Below are 22,967 nucleotides of genomic sequence, written 5' to 3'. Positions count from 1 at the left end.
AATGACCGAGCTCTCGGATACATTGTACATAAACATATAGAGGTGGCAAAGGTGCGAGACCAGAATTTATAAGCAATGCTATTTATAAGCAGCCGAAATACGAAAAACGAACGCCCCCAGGCGAAAAAAAACCCCATTATCGTATTCTACGCAAGTGGGAAAGAGCTGGCCTGCAATAGTGTCGCACTCCTCCGAATCAGAAACACAAAAAGAAATACAAATAAACGGGACTCGAATGGAAACGAATGGGAAACGGAAAACGGTTGACAAAAAAAACCAAAGCTTGGGGCAGAAAGAGACAGCAGTACTGCCCCGAAAAGTATAATTCGTTGAAAGTTTGTCATTTACTTTTTTAATTGAAATTAAAATGCTTTTTGTCAAAGACAGCTGCGCAAACTCCAAGTAAAAGCCATTTTTTTTACTTTTCTTTCTAGCAATGCATTTATTTTAATTTACTTTGCAACAGAAAATGCCAAAACAATTGTCATTTGTTTATATAAGGCGTCGGCCATGGGAGTAAGCGAGAGAGCAAACATATACAACTGGCTATGCAAATATTATGCTCTCTCGCTCGCTCATGTTTATTGGTTGCAGCCCACCTGAGTGCGTGCGACAGAGATGGCGAGAGAGTGTGAGCGAGAGGGCCCACGATGAAACGAAATGAAATTGAAATGAAAAAATGTTTTTTTTTGGGGGAGCGAGAGAGAGAGGGAGGATTTGAAGAACTTGCACAAACGAATTGAAAAAATAAATAAAACAAATGCGAAAGAGAGAGAGAGAGAGAGAGCGATTTACGTTTGTCATTGTATTTTCGGGGTTGCACACAGAAATACACAAATGCAAACACACCGATCAATCGCATATACCACTCCCCTTTTTGGCCTTGTATTGGTGTAATGCGAGACGTGCCACAGACATTCGTAAAACGCAACTCGTATTCGTATTCGTATTCCTATTCGTATTCGTATTCTGGTTTTGCACAATCGCATGTACAGATACAGATACACCAGCCCAGCTCGCTCTCACAGATACATATACATAAACGCCCTCTGCTGCAGCGCAGCCGGCGGCGCTGCCACGAAAATCCGAAACGAATTGAATCGAAACTCGCCTTTCATTACGAATTTGTCATTCGCAAGTGAAGGTAATGCAATAAAACTTTTGCGCGCGCATTTCTCTGAGTACATAACGGTAGCGCTTCGTGTGTGTGGGTGGGCTAAAAAAATAGCACTCGTCCGTGCCCTCTCGCTCGCGCTCGCCTGCTTGCCGCCTCCTGCCATCCCGCTCTCAGTCGATTCCCATTCGAATGCAATTCGTTTCGTTGATTTCTCCAATTCGCGAAAGAGAGGGGGAGGAGGAACCAGAGGCAGAGGCAGCGACGCAAACGCCGCCGTCGCAGAGAAGTAGCTGGCATCTCTCAATCTCTCATTGACAATCCGTCGGAACGGTACTCGAAAACGGACACCGCTCCGGTTTCCAAAATTCCAGTACGAATACGCTTGTTTGAACACTCGATCTTACGGGCAATCGGAATATCAACAAAAATATTTAAAATTGATATATTTCACGCCGAAATTTAAAGTGAAAATCCCAAATAAACCAAGTGCGCGAGTGTCTTGTGTTAAGTGATTTTGAGTTTAAGAATTACTTTTAGACCCCTTAAAGGTAAATCTATGTTCTTTATCGAATCTTAAAAATGGGGCTGACAATAGGTAGATTTATGCAAATCGCTATTAATGTTCTTTAACATTTTTCGAAAATAATTAATTCCTTATAAAATAATGTATCCAATAGGAAGATTCTATGATGTACCGTGATACAAGGAAGCTTTATCTAATCGTAGAAATCTTACTTAGAACTTTCTTAAAATTTAATTTATATCAAATGGACAAAGTGTCATTTGATCAGGTTTCAATTCAAATTGGTTTAAGAGCTTGAAAAGTCAATTTTTTTATATAATTGTAATTAATTTAAGATCAATTTCTTTACCTAAACTTACTAAGGTAAACTATTTGATCATTTTATCGTTTTAGGCCTTTTTTAACACAAATATGCTCATTATAAACAAGTTCTAACCAAATCCTCTCCGTAAATTAGTTTAATTTGATGTTCATTTGATTTTAACTTTTCAATCAGAAACAGAAGTTGAAATAGACTTTTTACACATACGAATACACTTTTTAGACAATTTCGATAATATTTACCTTTACAGAATATTAGGAAACCAAATTTTGCCAATATTTTATGCTTATAATTTTAAATTTTACTAATTGAAACCAAAAAAAGTGAACAAATTTTAGAAATATTTAAAGCCATTAACTCACGGATGTAAAGAAATACAAACTCAATCAGAATTTGCATATAGAAGCCTAATAAATAATTATAAATGAATTAAGAGTTCATTAATTATTTGTCTCCCTATCATCGCCTCTCTTCTATTTCTCTCTAACTTTGTGTTAATTTTGTTCATGATAGAAAAAACCCAAATAAAAAATCGTTTAAAAAGTAAACAAACAAAAGTGTCGGCCATGATGAAGTATGGATTCTGTGACAAGTGAACAGAGTGAAAAGAACAACAATAAAGCGGGCGCAATTAATAACAATAATAGTGGTATTGAAAGAGCCACGGGCAATATGAACACCACCGCCATGTTAATGCACCACCAGCAGCAGCAGCAGGCAGCCGCCGCAGCAGCAGCAGCCGCAGCAGCCCAGCAGCAACAGCAGCAGCAGCAGCAACAGCAGCAACACAATGGACGCGACGGGAGCAACAGCTCGCGTGGAGCCAACGAGGATCGCCCGAATGGCAGGAGTTCTCACCAAGGACGCGGATCCAGTTGCTCCCCGGCCAGCTCCCCAAGCCGTCATCCAAGTGCCGTGAGTCCTGTCAGCTCCATGAACCACTCAATGATGCAGCAAATGCAGCAGCAGCAGCAACAACAGCAGCAGCAACAGCAACACCACCAGCTGAGCCCCCCGCCACATGGAATGCCATCGGGCAATGGACTACCGACGGGCCTGCCCCCAAGAATGCCCCATGGACTGCCGCCCCATTCGCTGGGACTCCTCAACTCCCTGCAGATGATGCACCACGCCTCCCCCTTGGAACTGATGGCCGCTGCCCATCATCATGTACCGCCAAGGTCGTACAATTCACCGCCCCCGATCTCCACCTCGGATCCCAGTGCCAATGAGTGCAAATTGGTGGAGTACCGGGGTCAGAAGGTCGCCGCTTTCATAATTAGCAACGAAACCATGCTCTGCCTGCCGCAGGCCTTTGAGCTTTTCCTAAAGCATCTGGTGGGCGGTCTGCATACGGTCTATACCAAATTGAAGCGACTGGACATCGTACCGCTCGTCTGCAATGTAGAACAGGTGCGCATACTGCGAGGACTGGGCGCCATTCAGCCGGGCGTCAATCGCTGCAAGTTGCTGTGCTGCAAGGACTTCGACGTCCTCTACAGGGACTGCACCACAGCCAGGTACGAAAGAAAAAACGACGGCACGAGTCCCACACGCAATTGGGCGGTTGTTGTTATTTCAAGCAATCACTTTAATTTCACTGATCAGTGCTTTGGCTTTGATTCGATAGAATTTTTTTGTTTTAAAATTGTTTTTGTTTTTAAAAAAAGGTACGGACTTGTATTGTTTTTTTTTTTGTTAGCGGTGCTCTTTTGCCTTTTTTTTTAATATTCCTTACCAATTAATCGGGAAAAGATCTCCTTAAATTAAAAAATCTTTATTTTAAAACATTATTTCAAAACTCAATTTTGGGACTTTTTTATATAGAACTTTGAGTAACACTCTTAAATTTTATATTTAACAATAAAGAAAACTGTAGTCAGAAAAGGTTTTGAGTTTTTGAGTTTTTAAATTTGTTGTTTTTAATAAATGACAAAAAACAAAAACATTACTAGAGTTAGTAATTTATTATGGGTTCATGATAATCGAAAAATATTATAACTTGTATTTTTTATGCATGGTTAAGAATCAATTTAATTTAATTGCTATGATTTGTTTTAATTAATTTAGTTAAATTTTGACTTTTTTTTACTTTTTAATCTAAATTTTGTTAAGTGCATTTGCCCAGTTAGTTGCGATTCTAGTTCGGGGTTTGCTCTACAAAATTTTCTCATTTCCTGTTTCCGCTTTTGCCAACTTACGCACTCAACTTGCACCCGCCGCCTCCCTCACTTTTTATATTGCAACGGGCGGTATGCAAATAGCTTGGGCATCGATATCGATTAACCCAAGCAATCAAAAAACTTTCGTTTCGCATTTCGCCTTTTGCCGTTTTCCGATGACATTTGGCGGAAATACGCAATGCAAACGTAAAGCGGTGCCCGTAACCCTTTGCTAACTATCCGAAAGCTGCGTAATTCCTTTGAGCGCCTCTAACAATAGTTGGTGAAACAGTTTTCCACCTTCTACAACTTTTTCTCCGGTTCTATCCGATGTTTTCTGCAATCGACGTGTGCGGTGCCCTGTCAGCTCATTTCCGTTCGAGTGGAAAAAACGACAAGCAAAAACAGTGCAAAGAAATAGGTTTTGCTTTTTTTTTAATTGGTGGGGGAGATCTAGGAGTCACTCGGTCTAGATTACTTCATGGTTAAATATTGTAGCTCAGTTTGGAATACTATAAAGGAAGTGCCATTGTCCTTGGTTACATAAAGTTTTACAAGCAAGCCAACTTCATATTACTGTAAGGGTTGCAAAGACTTCCCGAAAGCTAATAATGACTTACATTTCATTATGCAATAACAAAGTTTGAGCTTTATTTTAAAAACAGTCATTACAGCTAGAATATAAATGTATCTAAAAATAATTAAAAAAGTAGTATAACCATTATAAACCCTGAAAATATAAGTACAAAGTCAAATTTAATTAAAGGCTAATAAAGCCCCAAATGAAACTCAATATTTATGAAATATTTAAAAATCCCCTGCCTGAAAGCTTTCCAAAAACATTTACGACAGGACTGCCCGGCATTAAGACATCAACAGACGAAAAGATTACAACCTTGTATTCCAATATCGCTTTTTTTGTTTTGTTCTGTTGTTTTTTTTTTTTTTTATTGGTAAGCCGGTGGAGAGTCCTGGGTTTTTGTTTACAGTTCCCGGTTGCAATAAAGAACGGGTTGAACTGGCTGCTGACCACAATGCAGTCGGTGGAAAACCATCCAGTTAATTTTGGAAAAGGGCTGAGCCACATGTATGGAGTGTGCTCCAAAGTGCACATGCGCTTTGGTCAGAGAAGTACAAGTACACAGAAAACATTTTTATATAATTTTGGACCTCATAAAGTAACTTTTTACAGAATAAATGCCAAAATTCTAATAGTCTTCTTATTAAGGAATTTCATTTAATTGCAAAAATATTTTTTTTAATGGCATCCACCTGTGTTTCGATGAAAATCAAAACATTTTTAGGTAATATTTGTTACTTGGCAAATTTGTTTATAGTTTATATTAAATGTAATGATCTTAATCCATTTTAAATTGGTAATACAAATTTGTAAATATTTTTCCAATGGAGAACCAGAACAGAAACAGAGACCCAGACTTAGTACAATTCCCGGTTTTAAAAACCGAACCGGACCCAACATGAGGAACGGTTAAAATTGCGGTTAAACCTATTATTAGGTTGAAAAAGTTTTGCGCTAAATTGAAACAAGTTGGAAGAGCGAAAGAGGAAATGCGAAACCGCTGAAGGCAGCGCTCTCTGGGGATAATTACAATTTGCTTGGACGGTTGGTGGGTTAAGGGGCTATTGGGGGGCTACAAGGGCGTGTGCATTTTCACACCCGCTTGCCCGCCAAAATGCAGCCACCCCATCAATGAAAACTTCCCTTCTTAACATTAGTACCCTGAATTTTAGTCCAGTTTTTTTTTCCGTTTCGTTGCAGTATTTTGTATTAAAGCTTATTCAAAATGTTTAACAATTTTGCCTCACTTGTCTCTTCTTCTTCTCTTTTTAATTGCAGATGCCTATCGATCAAGCCACCAGAGAGGTAAACACACAAGTATAATAAAAAAACTATGGCAATAATTTCTCTCCTCCTACTTTTGGTTTTTTTTTATTTTTATTTACTTTACGAAGGAAAGAAACGCATCGAATCGATACACTTGAGAGTTTTTAGAGCGAAAATAATTTGTTTATTGAATTAATTAAACTCGAAACGGAAATTGGGCGAGCCACGAAGGGCGGAAGCCAAAAGGATATGCCAGATAAAAAGTGCAAAAAAATAATACGAAAGTTGTAAATAGAGCGTGAAAAAAGGGTTTTCTTTCGATAAGAATTTTTGGCGGTGCATAACGGCGTTAACGGTAGATGGAACAGGTGTGTGGATTGATTTTTAGAGATACCATATTAAAGGAATCCTTTCGAAAGATCAGAAAGAAATTTTACCAAAGTTGTATGCAAAATTTTTTTTTAAGCGTATAAATTAAATTACAAATTGAGATCAGAACCAACTTGCAACACAAAGCACAAATTACACACTTTTCAACTTCAAACTATATAATTTTTGTTTAATAAATTTAAAATACCGACTATTAATTGGTACCAAAAATAGATCCTCACATTTTCACTCTAAAACACTCTTAAGCTCATCCAGTTGTATTCTCCTTTTGTTCAAATCAAAACTTACGTTGCAATAATTTTTTATTATATTTGTTTGCCTTTTTTGGGGGCTTCTCCTATGGCAGCCCACCATAAAAATAATTTTTTTTTAAACATATATTTTTTTTTGACATATATGCTCATAATTACAAAAATTATTGACACTGACATTTCATGGGTTCGTATAATTTTGTCAGCATTTTTGTGTGAGTCGCAGTTGGTTCAGTCAATTTGGTTTGGCAAATGGCAAACAATTGATTTTGATCACAGTTGACAGTTCGGTCTCCACTCCTCTCTCTCGACATTTTTCACCTAACTTGGCTAAAACGGCGTTTAAGCGGCATCGACCAAAAGCCAGCCAAGTCGGAGAGGCAAAGGCGAAACTCCATTGGGCCACAACAACGTGTTGTGACCGAGCTGGTGGGCACACCTTTCCACTAAATTGGACTAAAGCCGTACTTTACCGAAGACTTACCGATCCGCTTCAATCCGATCAGAGCTATGGACTTGCAGACCACAACTATGCAAATTGCTCGGGCCAAGTGGAAAATGTTGGACAAAAAAAAGAGGAATTCAAAAGCCATCGATTGACTTGACTTCATATGAGTTTAATTTGTTGTTAAATTTGTTCGACTGAAGAATGCGGGGAAGTTAGCGATTTTAATAAGTGGGAGAGTTTGTGGGAACTATTGGGAAGATTTGTTTGATGATGAGGTTTGTAAATGATGAGGTTTGAATAATAGAAAAAAAAGATAAAAAATTCCTTAACAAAGAATGAAAATTAAGGCAAAAAAAAAGTTCTAGACTAAAAAATTGTTATTGGAATAAAAACAATTTTAAAAGACACACATATAAAAATACCAAAAAAAAATGTTTGCTTCTTGAATAGTTTTCTAATTTATAACAAATTTGGATGTGTTTATGAATAAAACATTAGAAAAAATTGTTTGAAAAAAGTAGACGTCATAATAAAGTTGCACTTATTATATTATTATTGGTCTTAGAAAAACCCAGAGAAAGACAATAAAACAAAATGGCAGATTGAATAAAATTTTCCCATAGATCAGCAATCAAAGGGGCGCGATTGGGGGGAATTAAAATTGATTACAAATAACTTAACACAAATTACGACAGCACATTGATTTATTATATGGATTTCATATGCAAAGCTTTGTTGTAGAGACAGACTATAATTTATGCTATCCTACAATAGCGGCGACTGTCGAATGTCTAATCACAAATGACTGACTGACAATCAAGAGATCAACTCAACTCAACTGAACTCCTCGGGCTGTCAAAATGAGAGGCGGAAAAGTGTTGCAAAGAAAGACAGAGGGTAAAAAAACAAATGTAATTATATTAAATTTCTAAAATAATTTGAGTGTATGATTTTCGAGGTGTGAGTTTCATTTGTGGCCATTTGCATTTTGCAAAATCAGCTTAATTGAGTGTAACCGAGTAACAAAAGCAACATTGTGGCTGCCTCACTGTTCAATCTAAATGAGGCAACAATAGTTCAATTTATTTTTATAATAATTACAGAGCCTAATACAAAACTGCACCCAGTCAGTATTCATATATAGTGTGGCGCGTATTCTCTCAGCATCATGAGATGCGATTCGGATGAAGGAAAGGGAAGTAAGGAGCGATCTTGGGTAGCCATCCAATCCATTGTTGGTGTGGCATGTTTGTAACTAAATTTTTTGTTGGCCCGTTGTTCGGGTTTTTGTTGCGAACTAAATGAGTTATTAGCACGCCAATTGAAATTGAAGTGAGTGAGGAAAAAATAACACAAAGTATGCAAAAAACAATTGCCAAGAAATCTGCATTAATTTTAATGCACTGCACATATCAAGTTGCCGGTGCCGTTGGTCCGGGGAAAATCGCAAGTCGCTCGAGCAAATTATACGGCTATAAATTGGGGAGGAAAGAAGGCCACCCAAAATGGCTAATTACCATGTGATTTTCGTTTGAATATTTGACTTGGCAATACAAATTTGCATAGAAAAATGTCGAGTGTGAATTCATGAAGTGTAGAAAGGTTTGCGGTAGTGAAATACAAGCATATTATTTGTTTCACAATTTTAGTAGGGTGAAATATTTAAAATTATTTAAAAATATTTGCAACAATCATTGTAGTAATTTTACAACTTAGAATTAGCTCATTAATATCAATATAATTGAGAACAGGAGTTTCTGGATTACTTAGTATTTTCTGGGTCGTTTTACTCTTATATCTTTGAAGTTTCTGGACAACTCTAGTTAGTATTGTTGTTATGTATAATTAACAAGTTCAATTGGCAGTGCCTTTCCATAATATGTTTCAGTTGATTGTGTGGAGAAGCACAGGCATCGAAACCCACAATTAGTCTGGGGCTAGCCCGCTGGACCCGACCCGTTTCAAAAGCCTTTGGCGAATGCCATGTCATTCGTACATTTGCATGTCATTCAACAATGAATACGTAAGTCGACTGAAGTCGCAGTTGTCTCGTTTGGCTCAATGCAAATTCCAATAACATTTATTGTTAACAACGAAAGAAATTCGAGCCAACTTCAAGAGCCAATCCAAGGGGGTATTCTTTCCCGGCTTCTTTCTGGGAAATTGTTGTCGGACGACGGCTTTGAGACAAATGGCAGCGGTTCGAGGGGCGAGAATCAATTTGAGGCTATGAATTCAATTAACATTCTGCTTCTGAACACTCGACCATTGGTAATTGCAAATATGGAAATTGTGTTGCAGGCACACATTTAATTGTCGGTTGTATGGATTGCATTGATTTAGTTGCCGGCAAACACGCTCCGCAGCGGCACAAGGTGGCAACTTGGCCATAAATATAATTGATTTACCAATTGGCAGCTTAGCCCCAGTTTACTGGACCCCGACTTAATCCCCGGGGGCAGTGGGTTAAGCCCAGGGAGTGTGGATTCGCTGACAAATGCCGGGAACGCCTCTTCGCTAAAGTGCAATTGCATTCGAAACTATCGATCCGATTCGAATCGATTCGATTCGATTCGAGTCGATTTGATCCAAATCGATTCGATTTATGCAACGGCGAGTGGCACGTTTAGCACAGTTTGGCGCATATTTTGGCGGCTGTTTCTCAAGCGTCCCGGCCACAAGTCAATAATTAACAACTCAGCTATCCCTTGATTATTGAAATATACAAAAATCGAGGGGACGCACGAGGAGACAGCTGCAAACAGGTTCGGGCCTTGTGTGGCTAACTTGGCAACCGGTTCCTCTCCTCCGGTTGCTATTATATTGTTGTACTTGTTTTGGCAGGCCGCATTGGCCACAGCGACTATTTTGACAAATTGTTGTTTATTCCTGACTAAACGTTTGTTCGCTGTGCGAAAAAAAATGCAAAATGACATTTGCGGCTAGTGACAACGGTGCATAAATTAGTAAAATAGCAGTTGGCTTGCTCAAAAGATTGGAATTTGGTCTTAACCGTTAAAAATTGTACAATCCATTGAGTATATTGGAGCGCAAATTACTAGAAAATTAGTTTTAAGGCTTTTCAGACACTTTTCCGCCATTATAAAACTGACAATTAAAAGCAAATAAGATTAATTGTTTGTTGTATTATTTGGAATTATTTTTTTTTTTGGAATTATTTCTTATAAGAGTTTATTTTAAAAGGTTAATAAATAGATAACCGTTAAAACATAATTCAAAAGTCATTGATATTGCATCACCATGTGACCATCACGTATATCTTATCCAGATACTATGCGAAAAACATATTCTAGTGAAACCAAATTTTCTGCCCAAGACAAACATGTCAGCGCTTCAGAGCCGAAAACTTTCCAATGAAAGTGTTGGCCGCACAACCTCCAACCCACTTCTCATAAATTCATACAACTTGACTGACAGACGCACGAGTCCCAGATTTTTGCACGTCATAACCCGGGGGAACGGCCTTCCGATTAGATCCCAGAAACACTTTCGCTGGCCCCTCGAGAAAAGATTGTTTTCATTCTCATTCTCGGAATGATTCATGGCACGGAGAGTCTCTTTATTTGACCCAAAGGGGCCAAGACAACAACTCCGCATTGTTTGCCGTTAAACATTTAATGGAGCACAATTAAAATCCAGCCGCAAATATTGGCTGTGGCAATATGTAATGGTAAATATTTGGTAGAATCGTTATCCGAAGAACGCACAATTACAAATTGTTCAGAGTTTCGCCATATATATAAAGTATAAAGTAGATACGCAAGTGAGTGCATCGTAATTCATATCGTGCACACGATCATTGCTACCTGTGTTTATTTGCCATTGTCTTTGTCTTTGGCTTTAGCTTTGGCTTCTAAGGGGGCACCTGTGTACAAGCGGCAAACATGGAATGAAGATTCCATAATTTAATTGCTAGGAACCATCTGGAGGCATGGGACAGGTTGGCCAGGGGTCGTTCTATTTGATCAAGACCCGGCTCCCCTTGTAGTATTTGCTGCAGTTAGTCAGTTTTTAGGATTCCGGCCCCCGGGTTTTATCTCTTGTTTGTCATAACTTCCACCCGCTGCGCCAAGTTGTTTATGCCTTTTTGGGTAACTATTTAGCTTAACCTGCGTCTGCGTCAAGTATTTGCCCAAGACTTGTTTAAATATTTTATATACAAATAACAGCAATTGCGGGCATAAATTACTAGAAAAAATAATTTAACTCATTTTAATTCTTCCTCTCTTTGTGGCTTCACTTTATTATTGTTGCTGTTTCGGGCTGTACATTTTTTTTTATGGCACATAATTAAAATGGTAGCACGTTTTCGTTCTTCTCGTTTTTGGCTTTTTACTTGTCTCAAGTCAACGGGGTGCTCACTAAAGTTGGCTAAAGCTTAATTAGGCAATGCAACTTGTGGGCGAGAGGCAGGGGATAGGACTTAAGAATGGCATTTTCGGATGGGGGAAATTATTAAACAGCGAGATTCTTTAGAATAGTTAAACCCCGTGAAGGATGCGTTAATGGCGAGACAGGCCATCAAAAAAATTATAGACACTTTTTGGTAAAGGCAATCCGCGGGCTTTTACAGAAGCAAATAAAACTAAAGAACTTACAACAATATTATTATAAAATATTCAGCATGGTCTGACGGATATAAATCATGGCGAGGCCCTTAAATCAATTTAAAATATCTACCACGGTTTTTATATACAATTTGTAAAATGTGCTTTACTTATTGGTATTTACTTATTCATTAATTCTGTAATTAATCCCTTTGAATTTTATTATTTTTTTTTTTAATTTTGATCCTAAAACTCTCAAGTTGTAATTAAGCATCAACAATTACCTTTTGCTTAACTTCTTATGTAAATAAATCCAACCAAATAATTAGCGTGAAAATGCAGCAGCACAATGCAGAAATTAGCATTTGATCTCTCCCACTTATCCTGCCATAAAATTGCTGAATTGTGATCACTGTGCTGAGGCATTTGGCATTTTTTTGTACTGATACCACGGATATTGTCCATTGCTCTCAACCCAACAGTAACTCTCTGCAATTCCGCAGTTCCAGACCGGGTAGACCGCCCAAAAGGGGACCCGTGGGGCTTTCCCTTCCGCCCACTCACCTATCGCAGCATCCACAGTTGAAGAAGCATCGCCTGGACAACGGGGACTATGCCTATGAAAATGGGCACATTAGTGGTAAGTAATCGTGTGACCTTAATTTACAAAATGAATCCTTAACTAGGATGTTTACTAAGCAATCCAATTTTAAGTAACAGAAAAATATATAAAAATATCTAGACTAAAACAGGAAAATTATGAGGTTTTTTTTTCGAAATTAAAAAATTAACAGCTAATACTATTTTTTCTGTGCAGCGAAAATCCCCACTTGCTGCTGCCAATTGCAATTCTCACACAATTGAGTGGCATGGCCGGAGGGGCCACGAATTCGGATTCGAATGGTAATGAAATCATTCCCAGATTGGGCACAAAACTCGCTTTCGGGGAACGGCGGCGGCGGCCGTTGTGTTTTTGTGTTTCTGTGCTTCCCCAATCGATCGGTGATCGTCGTCGCTGCCGCCATTTGTGATTTGTGGTCGCTGCTTGTTGGCTGATTACAGCTTACAGCTGCCAAAACGAACAAAAACGAAACGGATACACAGCTACAGATACAGATACTTTGGCTACGTTCCCAGCCAGAGTCAGAGCCACAGCCAGAGCCACAGATAAATGGCAGCCAGAGCCACAATCAACTCAAATTCCACTGTGATTTGTACTGGTACAGGAAATCGCATTCAGTTGAATTTTTGAATTGTATCTGTGGCTGTAATTATGATAAGTACTAGCGGACTCTCTCATATTTAATTGATTTTTACATATTTCTCTATGATCGCCAAAGAGTGAGAAAGAGCTGGGCTGACAACTTGGCCAACGCCCCATTCTATTAATGTGTCCGAAACGCACAATATTGAAAGATACTATATTCGAGCAGCAACAAAAGCCCAATCGAAAGAAATCTCGAAATCTTTTTCTTTAGAACCATGCGCCGCCGGCGCCTTCTAAAACGAAGATGGGTCTGAAAACTGTTCGCTTTTTCGCCCCGTCATTCCTGGCCATAAAGAAAAGGTTCTCTGAGTGAATTATGGGGCGTTGATACTTGAGTGATATTGCATTATTAATGAAAAGTGCACAACGCATTTATATAAATTTTTAACTGCATTTCCCATATGAACCATCGTTTAATTGCATTCCAAAGCGAACGAATATTTGCCAATTTACAATGTACAATGTCGTTTAGTGAATTTTAAAGCATTTAATGGCCATCTAAATTGTCTAAATGCATATACAGGCTGTGCAAACATATGACAGCCGTAGTTACACACGACATATACAAAAGTATCTATACATCTACAGTGTGTGTGGGTGTTGTGTTTAGTCTGGCCGCTCAGATAATGGACATGCCATATATAGATATCTATATATTTAATATATATATTTGGCAGACACAGACAGGAACAGGTGTCAGTTGGGCGAGCCATCAAAATGAAAGGCAAATATTGTCGAGGATGGGCCAATGCATTTTGAAATTAAAATATTTACCAAGGTTCAGGGCAAAAGCGAAGTAATTATTGATTAACGTTTAAGTGGTCAAGTTAATTCGTTTAATGACATTTTAGCAGACTGACTATAAAAATAGAATTTTTACAATAAATAATTAAATAATAAAGAAATCGGGTAAAAATTCTTTAACATTTGTATAGGTTTTAAACGAACTTAATTGTCATATATTATGTATTTCATGTGCAAACAAGTATCTGTAAGCGATTATAGTAAAACAAAAACAAATACAATTTTTTGGCTTAGATAAAATGCAATGAATTAAATTTGAAAAAAAAATTATTTCGCTATATAATAAATATTTCCATATTCAATTCTTTTTTTTGTCAGATATGAAGTCGCCCCTTTTGGCTAATGGCTACAATCCACCGCCCATCAATCACATGGCCTTCATGCAGATGAACGCCCACCATCCTGGAGCGGCGGCTCTCATGTCGCCGGGAATGCCGCCTCACGGATTGCACGCCCGTCCCGAAAGCCAGATGCTCAAGGCCGCCGCCCAAAACGCCGGTATGTCGGCGGCCAATATGGACGCCTTGGCCAGATCCGGAATCTGGGAGAATTGCCGAGCGGCCTACGAGGACATCGTTAAGCATTTGGAGCGATTGCGGGAGGAGCGGACGGACGAGCGGCAGCAGGTGATGGGCGTAGGTGGTGCGGTCGTCGATCGGGTCGGAAATGTGATGGTGGCCGAACACAAGCCCAGGGATCTCAGCTCCAGAAATTGTGAGTATCTAAGCACAGGATAACTAAATTATTATACTTAAAATCAGATCTTACAATTTTAAAACATACTTATTAAAAATGTCACAAATTTGTACAGCATGTAAATTTTGTTGAAATTGTCATTTACATCATAGGAACATTAACAGAACTTGGTTAGTTAATGATTTTTCTCAATATAGATACCAAAAATATTAAACCTATTAAGTATTAAATGTTGGAACAAAATTTCATTTAAAACTAAAATGATCATAAATAAGTTTACTTTATTATTACAACTTGAATAAATGATAAATGATAATATTCCATTTTTAACTACATTTTTTTTTAGATAAAGTCTTTTTTTAGTTTTAAGAAATTGTAAAAATGTTCTAGTTGTTTTAAAAATTAAATATTACAATTATCCAAACGATTTTTTATGGGGAACATTCCATAAGTGTAATAAGCTTTGCCATTTTTATGTATTGTAAAAATTTTTTAATTCTTTCAAAAATAATACAATAAAGTATTTTGCTTGATTTTTTTTTCCATTTTTTTAGGCTCCCCGACGCGCCAGAGTCCTGTGTTGAATCTGAGCAAGTCCGGCGGAAACACCGACCACGGCGGAAGCAACTGTGACGCGGGTAGCGAGCGAAGTGACTGCCATTCGGTGGCAGGATCCCCAGGAAGAGGGGGTTCCCGGAGTCTGGACGAGGGCAGTCGCAGTGGCGTCGGCGGGGGAGTGGCCTCCCATGTGGGCGGCGGAATTATCGGGGTGGAGGACGACGAAGAGGAGGAGGAGAATTTAAGCGACGAGAACCAATCCGAAGTCGATGAACGCTGCCTGGCCAAAGAAGACGAAGGTGAGTGAACTTTACACTGATTCCTCTTGTTGCTCCAGAGATGTGCGATAAGCGATGAGAAACGCACGATAAGCAGTGCACAATGTGCGATAACCGATAAATGTGTGTTGTGTGACAACTTCTGACTGACTCCTTTCGGAATTCCTGTATATTCTGACAGATTTGAGTGACACGGAACGTGATAATCTGTCCACCGGTTCGGCGGCAGCTGCAGCGGCTGCTGCAGCGGCGGCGGCCCACCAGCTGCACCAGCATGCGGCCACGCACCACCACCAAACGGTGGGTCTGTCCCACCTGGGCGTGGTGCCCCAGCACCAGAGGGGATCCCCCACGTCGGCCGAGGCAGCCGCTGCCGCCCTCCAGCACCAAAGAGCCTTGAACTACTCGCAACTGGCGGCAGCCGCAGCGGCGGCAAATGGGGCGGCAGTGGGCGGTGGTGCGGTCGCCAATGGGCCGGCAGGCGGCGGTGGTGCCCTCACCCCCAACGAGGCGCTCCTGGCGGCCAACGATGCCGCCGCCCTGGCCGGCGGTCTGGCCTTGGGTCCGTTGGGCATCGATGCCCATGCGTCGGTTCCAGCCAGCTCCACGGAAACGCTGCTCCGGAATATCCAGAGCCTGCTCAAGGTGGCCGCGGATAATGCCAGGCAGCAGGAGCGGCAAATCAGCTACGAAAAAGGTGCGTTTTAAAAACTATTATGTTTAGATCTTATAACCAATCTCTTTAATGGAAACAATGACCTTACAAGACTTTTATTCCTGATTATTAATTATTAAATATTTTACTTTTAATTTAATTTTAGCTGAGCTAAAGATGGATGTTCTGCGAGAGCGCGAAGTCAAAGATTCGTTGGAACGACAGCTTGTCGATGAACGTAAATTGAGAGGTGAGTAGAATAAAAAATTATTTAAAAATTAATAGAAGAAATTTGCTAATGGTTGAAAAAAATTACATACGCAATCGGGTGTACCTAGTAAACATTTTAACATTTACTTAAAAAAAAAACAGAAGTCAAAAACGTATTAGGAAAACCTATAAAATATAACAAGCTTTATTTTACATATTTTAAACTGCCTTAAAATATTTTCTTAACATATTTGTTTTGGTAAATATCGAATTTTCGGCTAAAAGGATTTCTATAAATTTCTAATAAGCAAAAAAATAATTTATTTCCAGTCGTGTTGTTAGATATAATTTATATTTTTGCCTTGAGCTTTTCTTTAATTGAAAACCGGTTCACATTAGCGTCAGACCACTGTGAGGGGCGATCCATTCCTAGTTGCCGCAGCAAATCAGTGCTGACAGTGCGCCACATCCACATCCCCACGTCCATGTCCGCATTTAGCTCCAGATCCAGATTCATACTCAGATCCCGGCCAGCTCCTTCGCTCTGCCCATGCCGATTCCGACTCCAATCGGGCGCACTTAATGCAATCTGACTCAAATGACAATGACACCTGATATGCCGACTGTCTGCGAATGCCCCCCTCTTAACCCCTGCGGTCCCCCTTAACCCCTCCACTCTGGTGGTCGTCGCCAGGTTGCGGGACAAAAAAATAAAGGGTTTTAAGGTTCAGGCTGCTGTTCTGTCTCCCTGTCTCCGGGCCTCTTTTTCAACAGAAATCACAATTCAAATAAATTTAATATCATTTCATTATTTAGTTACACTCGAATGATTGGCAAAAAGTAGCCAAACAAAAATGGGAGTGGGTTGGAATTGGAATTGGAGTTCAGAATGGGGAGCTGGAATCTGAGTTGCAGAGACAGAAATCCTTTAATTGGTTGTTGTTCTGGCGTTTCCATGTGATGACTTCTTGAAAAGACCCTAAAAGGGTTGTCACGGGTTAAGGGTTGATTACCTCTACAAAGGGCAGCGATGGAGAAGAACTAAGCCTAATTGAAGGAAGTTTAGAGAACAGAATCCATTCAGCCAATTAACCAAAAATAAACCCAGCATGAAGTATGATAAGAAAAATTATATTATTTTGTTTAAAATTTCTAACTGAATATTGTTGATGTTTTTTTATACTTAGCAATTATTTATATTAGTACACAGTTTAAAAATCTCTTAAATTAATACAGTTTATTTTCTATTCCAAATTCATAAATCACTTGTTGAAAAATAAAAACTGCAAAATTGGCTACTACTATTTAGAAGTAATTTGGTTATGTACCACTTACTAGCTCTTATACTCTATAATTTTTCAACTGAATATGACAAAAAATTGATCCCTATATTGGTTCCTGCTCGGCAATCAAGTGTAATTCATTAGGCCAGCTCAAAGGCAGCCCTCAAATTCAGAAGCCGCCATTGAGCCACCCAAAAAAACAGAGCTCCACCCAAAAAAAAAGTAAAACAAAAAAAAAAACCAGCTGAATTACAATGCGAAAACAAAAGAACCAGGGCAGACTATAATTGCCCACCGGACTGACCGACCCGGCCATAACTTAATCTCCTTTCCCCTCGCTTTGTGGGAAAATTATGGAGGAAAAAGCAACACATAAATCAGCAAACTAAAACCGAAAAAATTGCATGCAACTATGCAAAATGCCACACAGGCACATAGACATCTAATTGCAACTAATAATAACGCTGGCGATAAAAATCGCAGCCATGTACGAGTTTGTATTTCCACTTTTCGAGTTCAGAACATGGCAACAATTGGCCATTTGCAACGGCAGAGCGTGGGTGCTGGCTGGGTGGAATAGCGAAAATCGAATGGAATGGAGCTGAAGATGGAGGGCAATGCCATGAACCGATCCTCGCTGAAATTCAATATGCCTGAAACAGTTTTGGGTTTGATTTGAGGTTGATTTTTCGGCTCCACCCTCAAAACGGCTGTCACCACGCTTCATCGCATCCATCCACATCGACATCGTCGATCAGGGGCACTCGAAAAAATCTAGAAAATCTCTCTCTAAATAAACAAATTGTTAAATAAATCTTGAAGGAATTAAAAAAAATCACGAGAAATATTTTGTGAAGGACCCACATATATATTCAATGCAAGAGTTTTTTAGTTATTGATGAAACAATTCAAATACCTTTTTTTTAAGTTTATATAATAAAAAATTGAACTTTCAATTTCTTGTCAAATGTTCAACTTGCTATTAAGAATCTTCTAATGAAGCTTTGGGGAATGTTATGTTATTATCTTTTTTCTGAGTGCAAAATTTGTTTTTTTTTTTGTTGTTGTATTTTTTTCTATGACTCGCGATCTGGAATGATTGCAAGTCAGGATCAATAAACATAATTGCGCCCACACACACGGCCGGATGCGCACTTGAATTGGCACAGGCAACGAGTCAGAGAACTGAGGCCAGTACTAAAGCCAGATCGAAAACCAGAACCGGAGAGACCCAGAATCGTTTGAATCGATCAAATTACCAGTTACCATTCAGAGATCGCCGCACGATCTATCAGCTCAGTGGGCTTAGTATTTGCTGTTGTTCTATTCTCGGGGCACTGTTCTTTTTGTATCTCCTGACATTTCCGTGGAAAGAATTTCGTTTTAATGTTCGCATCATGATTTGCGGTGGTAAGGTGGTATTTTCGCAGTGGGTCAGTTATAGCAATCTATCAGTCTATGATCTCAAATAATAAACCCTAAATATTTTCATTCCCTACAAATTTTAAATTTTGAAAATGCATTTTTTTTTAAGTGCTTTGGGATGATAGAGTACGTATATTTATGTATATTATGTATACAGTTGTATATTTAAAGAAAAAAAAAAGAACAGAAATTCTTACTAATTTAAGAGTTCCACAAAATTATCTAGTGTGTTCACAATTTTAACTGAAAACCATTTAAAATACATTTAAAACATATTTGGATTTTTATAAAAGTCTATTTGAAGGAAATGTTTCTTTTTTTGACTGTGAAATTTTTTTTTGGGGCTTATCGGTATAGATATTTGTAAATAGGTAAGCTTAAAATTTGGTATGTAGACATGTACAATTATGAACTATATTGTCTTAGTAAATTAAGAACTTGTATTTATTAAAAAAAGGTTGTATGCTCGAATCAGATGGCCGAAATGTGAGAAAAGAAATCCTAACTTATCAGAACTGTCATTCAATTCTTGTGACATTAACATGTTTCCTTTATTTTGTTGTTACATTTTTAGTGCTCTACCAGAAACGCTTTCGACGCGAGCGGAAGATTCGCATCCGCTATCAGCAGCAACTTGGCGGCAGCAGCAGTGCGACGAAGGGCAGTCCGAATGCGAACGGGAGCGGGGGCGGTGGTTCCGGATCCGCTTGCAGTGAATCGGAGGCTTGTGGCGGCGGAGGAGGTGATACCAAGTGCAACAATAACAACAACAACAATAACAACAGCAATAGCAGCAGCCACGGCGGCGATGTGGAAACAATGAAAGGTAAGTTTCAAGGGGTCAAGGACACACACAACGCATGGCTAACAGATCCAAAAAATCCTGTACCACCCACTACACTACCTTCCATACCTCCCCAATCAGATATTGATGATGAAAATGAGCTAAATCAATTATAATTTTAAAAGTATCTAAAAAATAGCTATAATTAAAAAAAAAAAAAACAATGCAAATTTTCAATACGTCCTTCAATAAAGTAAGAGTAAGCTCATTATTATTATTATTAAAAAATATAAGTAATTTAAGTAGAAAAAGGATCTAAAATAAAAAAGTAATTACAAAATCAACGAAGTTCTATAAGTTAGGTTGCATATAAGCATTCGTAAATAAATGTATCTTTAAAAACTAAATTGACCAACACAACTGTCCCCCAAAATATAAATTACCCCAGTCCACCCTCCCCAAATTGCCACCCTACGCTTTTTAACCAACACAGCGCCCTCTTCTATTTTATCCATCTTCCGTAGAAAACGACGCCGGCAGTGAAAAATCGGACAAATCGCTGGGCTCCAATTCCTCCTGTGATGTGACTGCCGGACATTCGGCTGGATCCGCTTCCGGTTCCATCTCCGTTGCTCTCAACTGCCCGGACTCCCCCACCCAATTCAAGCGGGAGCCACACTCGGATCACGAGGGCTCCGTGGAGCGCCAGCCTCGGTCCTCCGTCGCCTCATTGGCCACCCACGACGAGGATAACTCTAAAAGGTATTTGAAACTTTCTCTTATCACTCCTTATTTTGTAGTGTCCCAGTCAGAAATTTTCTCTTTTTCTACATATAAGAGTGTATAAACTTTGGCCTGCCGAAGTTTGCTTGTTTTCCTGTTTTGTATAATATTGTTAAACGTATACCAATAACTTATTTTCACAGCAACTTCTATATAATTAATTTGATTAACTTTTTTTTTTTACAGGTGCGGTAGTCGCGATCGGGACGATCGGCCGCCCAGCGGATCAGCTGCCTCTGCTGCCGCCGAAGGCAGTTTGGCCGCTGCAGCAGCAGCCGCAGCAGCAGCGGCAGCGGCGGCCGCCAGCAACGGAAAGGGTCCTTGGAGCTATCCGGGCATCGATCTGATGGCCACCGGAGCCTTCTGGCAGAACTATTCCGGTGAGTTTGGAGCCCGAATATGATATTTTTGAACATTTCGGAGTAGTCAAAATGTAAACAAGTTGTTTTAAAAAAATGTATATATAATTTTTGTAATTTTAAAATATTTATTAAAATTAATTAAATGACAATTAAAAAGACGTTCAAATAAAAAAAAATATAGAAAGTGTTTATATTTTGTCCTTGGTGACCAACTACTTTTCATGGAAAATGTATTAAACCTATAATCATAACCAATTATTAATACATAGCATTAAAATTAAACGCTTAGTAAATAACATGAGCGCTTTGTTAAAAGATATTTAATTAAATAGAACCCCACAATTATTTGTTTATTGTTTAAAAATTATTGAACTTACGGTCTGGCTTAGATAAGTTATTATTTCTTTTTAAATTTTCTATAAATTCCAATTTTGCATTTGTCATTTGTTCCTTACAGAATCCCTGGCCCAAGAGCTAGAGATGGAGCGCAAAAGCCGGGCCGCCAATGCCGAGCGGGACGTGAAAAGTCCGCTTTCAGAGCGACCGACGGCCTATTACAAAAACTCCGTACTCTTCGGCAGCGCCAATTAATTGCCTGGCAGGTGAGCTGGCGAGGATTTATTTGATCTCAGAGTGCAATCCAATCCAGCGGCGGCTATTGAGTGGAAGTGAAAGAACATAAAGTGTAAATACTTAAGAGTGTTAAAATGGAAGACGAAAATGAGTAGGAGTTTTGAAAACGTTGCAAACGTTGGAACGGCCATTTTGTATATAGAGAAAATATAGTGAAAAGATGCAGAACTTCCGATATCCCATTTAGAGTGCTTAGATCCGATAGCGTTCAGTTTTAAGCTTATGGTTACGTTGTATATAGCAGCCGATAATAAAGACTTTTAAAAGAATTGAAAATCGATAAGCTGAAAACCCGCGTAGGCAGTTGGCATTACCTAGCATTTAACTTCCCCAAAAAGAAACCATTTTTAGCATTGCTTATAAACCTTACGATATAGCTTCAATTTGAGTATAAAAATGTAACAAAAATCTATGTAATTGGACATATAATATATAAAGTAATACGTAGATATGTAGGAAGTAAACAAGGTAAATCTTACGAACCGCTTTTTAGTGTTTTTAATGATGGATGAACCTTTTTGATTTATTTTACGATGTAATTTTCCTAAAGCTAAGATTTTAATTTATTCACTAGCCTAGCAGGAGTGCAGTAAGCCCGTAATACTAAAAAATAGTATTTAAAAATAATTAACTTCAAGTATTTCACTTGCCTAGGCGGTAAACAATAATTCATATTATATATATCTAATAATAAATACTAATAATAAATGCTAAACAAAACAAACTTGTATGCCCGTTACAAAAGCAAAACAGAAAACATTATGAAGGAAAAATGATCAAAAATTGACATTAAAAACTATTTAAACGCTTCATATGCTATTATATATACACCCTATATATATACACACATTAACTTTAGTCATAACAATAGTCAAAGAACAAATAATTCCGCGAATCAGCAAACAACAATAACGGTTTAAATATTGTGCAAAATTTCGCCGCTCGCATTAAAAACACAGAAATTAATATAATAAATACGATTAAAATAATACAGCAACCGACAACAGACAGACAAACCAGACACCAACAACCAAGCGAAAAAGTTTAAAAATAATATATAATAATAAATTATTATTGCAAAAATAATGAAGCGACAAACTGTGTTTTCATTGATTTTTTGGATGTATCTGAGGCTGGGACAAAAAGTGAGTAAAAATTAAAGAATTTAAGCCTGTTGCCAAGTGTATTTCACTTGAATTTGGTTGAGTAACAAAGGTAATCTATACATAAATATTATTTTTTTAAATCATAAACTAGTGTAATATAATGTTTTGGACATAAAAAACAAACACGAAAGAAACATTTTTTGGCATTTTTTAGTAAAGTTTATTGAAAAACAAATGTTCAAAAAACTGTTACCATAACATAATTCAAGTAACAGGAAGCGCTATTACTGTCGATTTGTTGAATTAATGATCCGAAATCATTGGCATAGGATGTACCTTTGTTTAATTGATGTCTATACAAAAGCCTTTATGCTTCGCAGATTAATTTGTTGTGTGCGGGGCCTCAATTTGGTCTAACATATGCCAGTCTATGCGATTTTAGCATTTAATTATAGCACCCAGGCAAACGTTCATCAGAGAAGCGTGAGATACCCGC

At 38.4% G+C, this 22,967-nt stretch overlaps 1 protein-coding gene across 5 annotated transcripts; it reads left to right on the top strand.

Annotated features, from left to right (window-relative positions):
* Nucleotides 1-1,526: 1,526 nt before the first annotated feature.
* LOC128261477 (uncharacterized) lies at nt 1,527-22,455 on the top strand. 5 transcript variants are annotated; one of them, XM_052995194.1, is made up of 12 exons: nt 1,527-1,665; nt 2,476-3,482; nt 5,983-6,009; nt 12,137-12,267; nt 14,017-14,412; nt 14,949-15,251; nt 15,412-15,927; nt 16,052-16,135; nt 19,378-19,629; nt 20,112-20,349; nt 20,557-20,750; nt 21,190-22,455. In XM_052995194.1, the coding sequence occupies exons 2-12, from the start codon at nt 2,539-2,541 to the stop codon at nt 21,321-21,323; spliced, it is 3,219 nt and encodes a 1,072-aa protein (XP_052851154.1). In that variant the 5' UTR covers nt 1,527-1,665; nt 2,476-2,538; the 3' UTR covers nt 21,324-22,455. The 5 variants fall into 5 exon arrangements, with proteins under 5 accessions (XP_052851154.1, XP_052851153.1, XP_052851152.1 ...); XM_052995193.1 differs by having other exon boundaries at nt 12,131-12,267; XM_052995192.1 differs by having other exon boundaries at nt 12,110-12,267.
* Nucleotides 22,456-22,967: the final 512 nt, after the last annotated feature.

The sequence above is a fragment of the Drosophila gunungcola genome, unplaced genomic scaffold, assembly GCF_025200985.1.
Source record: "Drosophila gunungcola strain Sukarami unplaced genomic scaffold, Dgunungcola_SK_2 000001F, whole genome shotgun sequence".
Classification (NCBI taxonomy): Eukaryota; Metazoa; Arthropoda; class Insecta; order Diptera; family Drosophilidae; genus Drosophila; species Drosophila gunungcola.
This window is presented reverse-complemented; position numbering and strand designations above follow the sequence as displayed.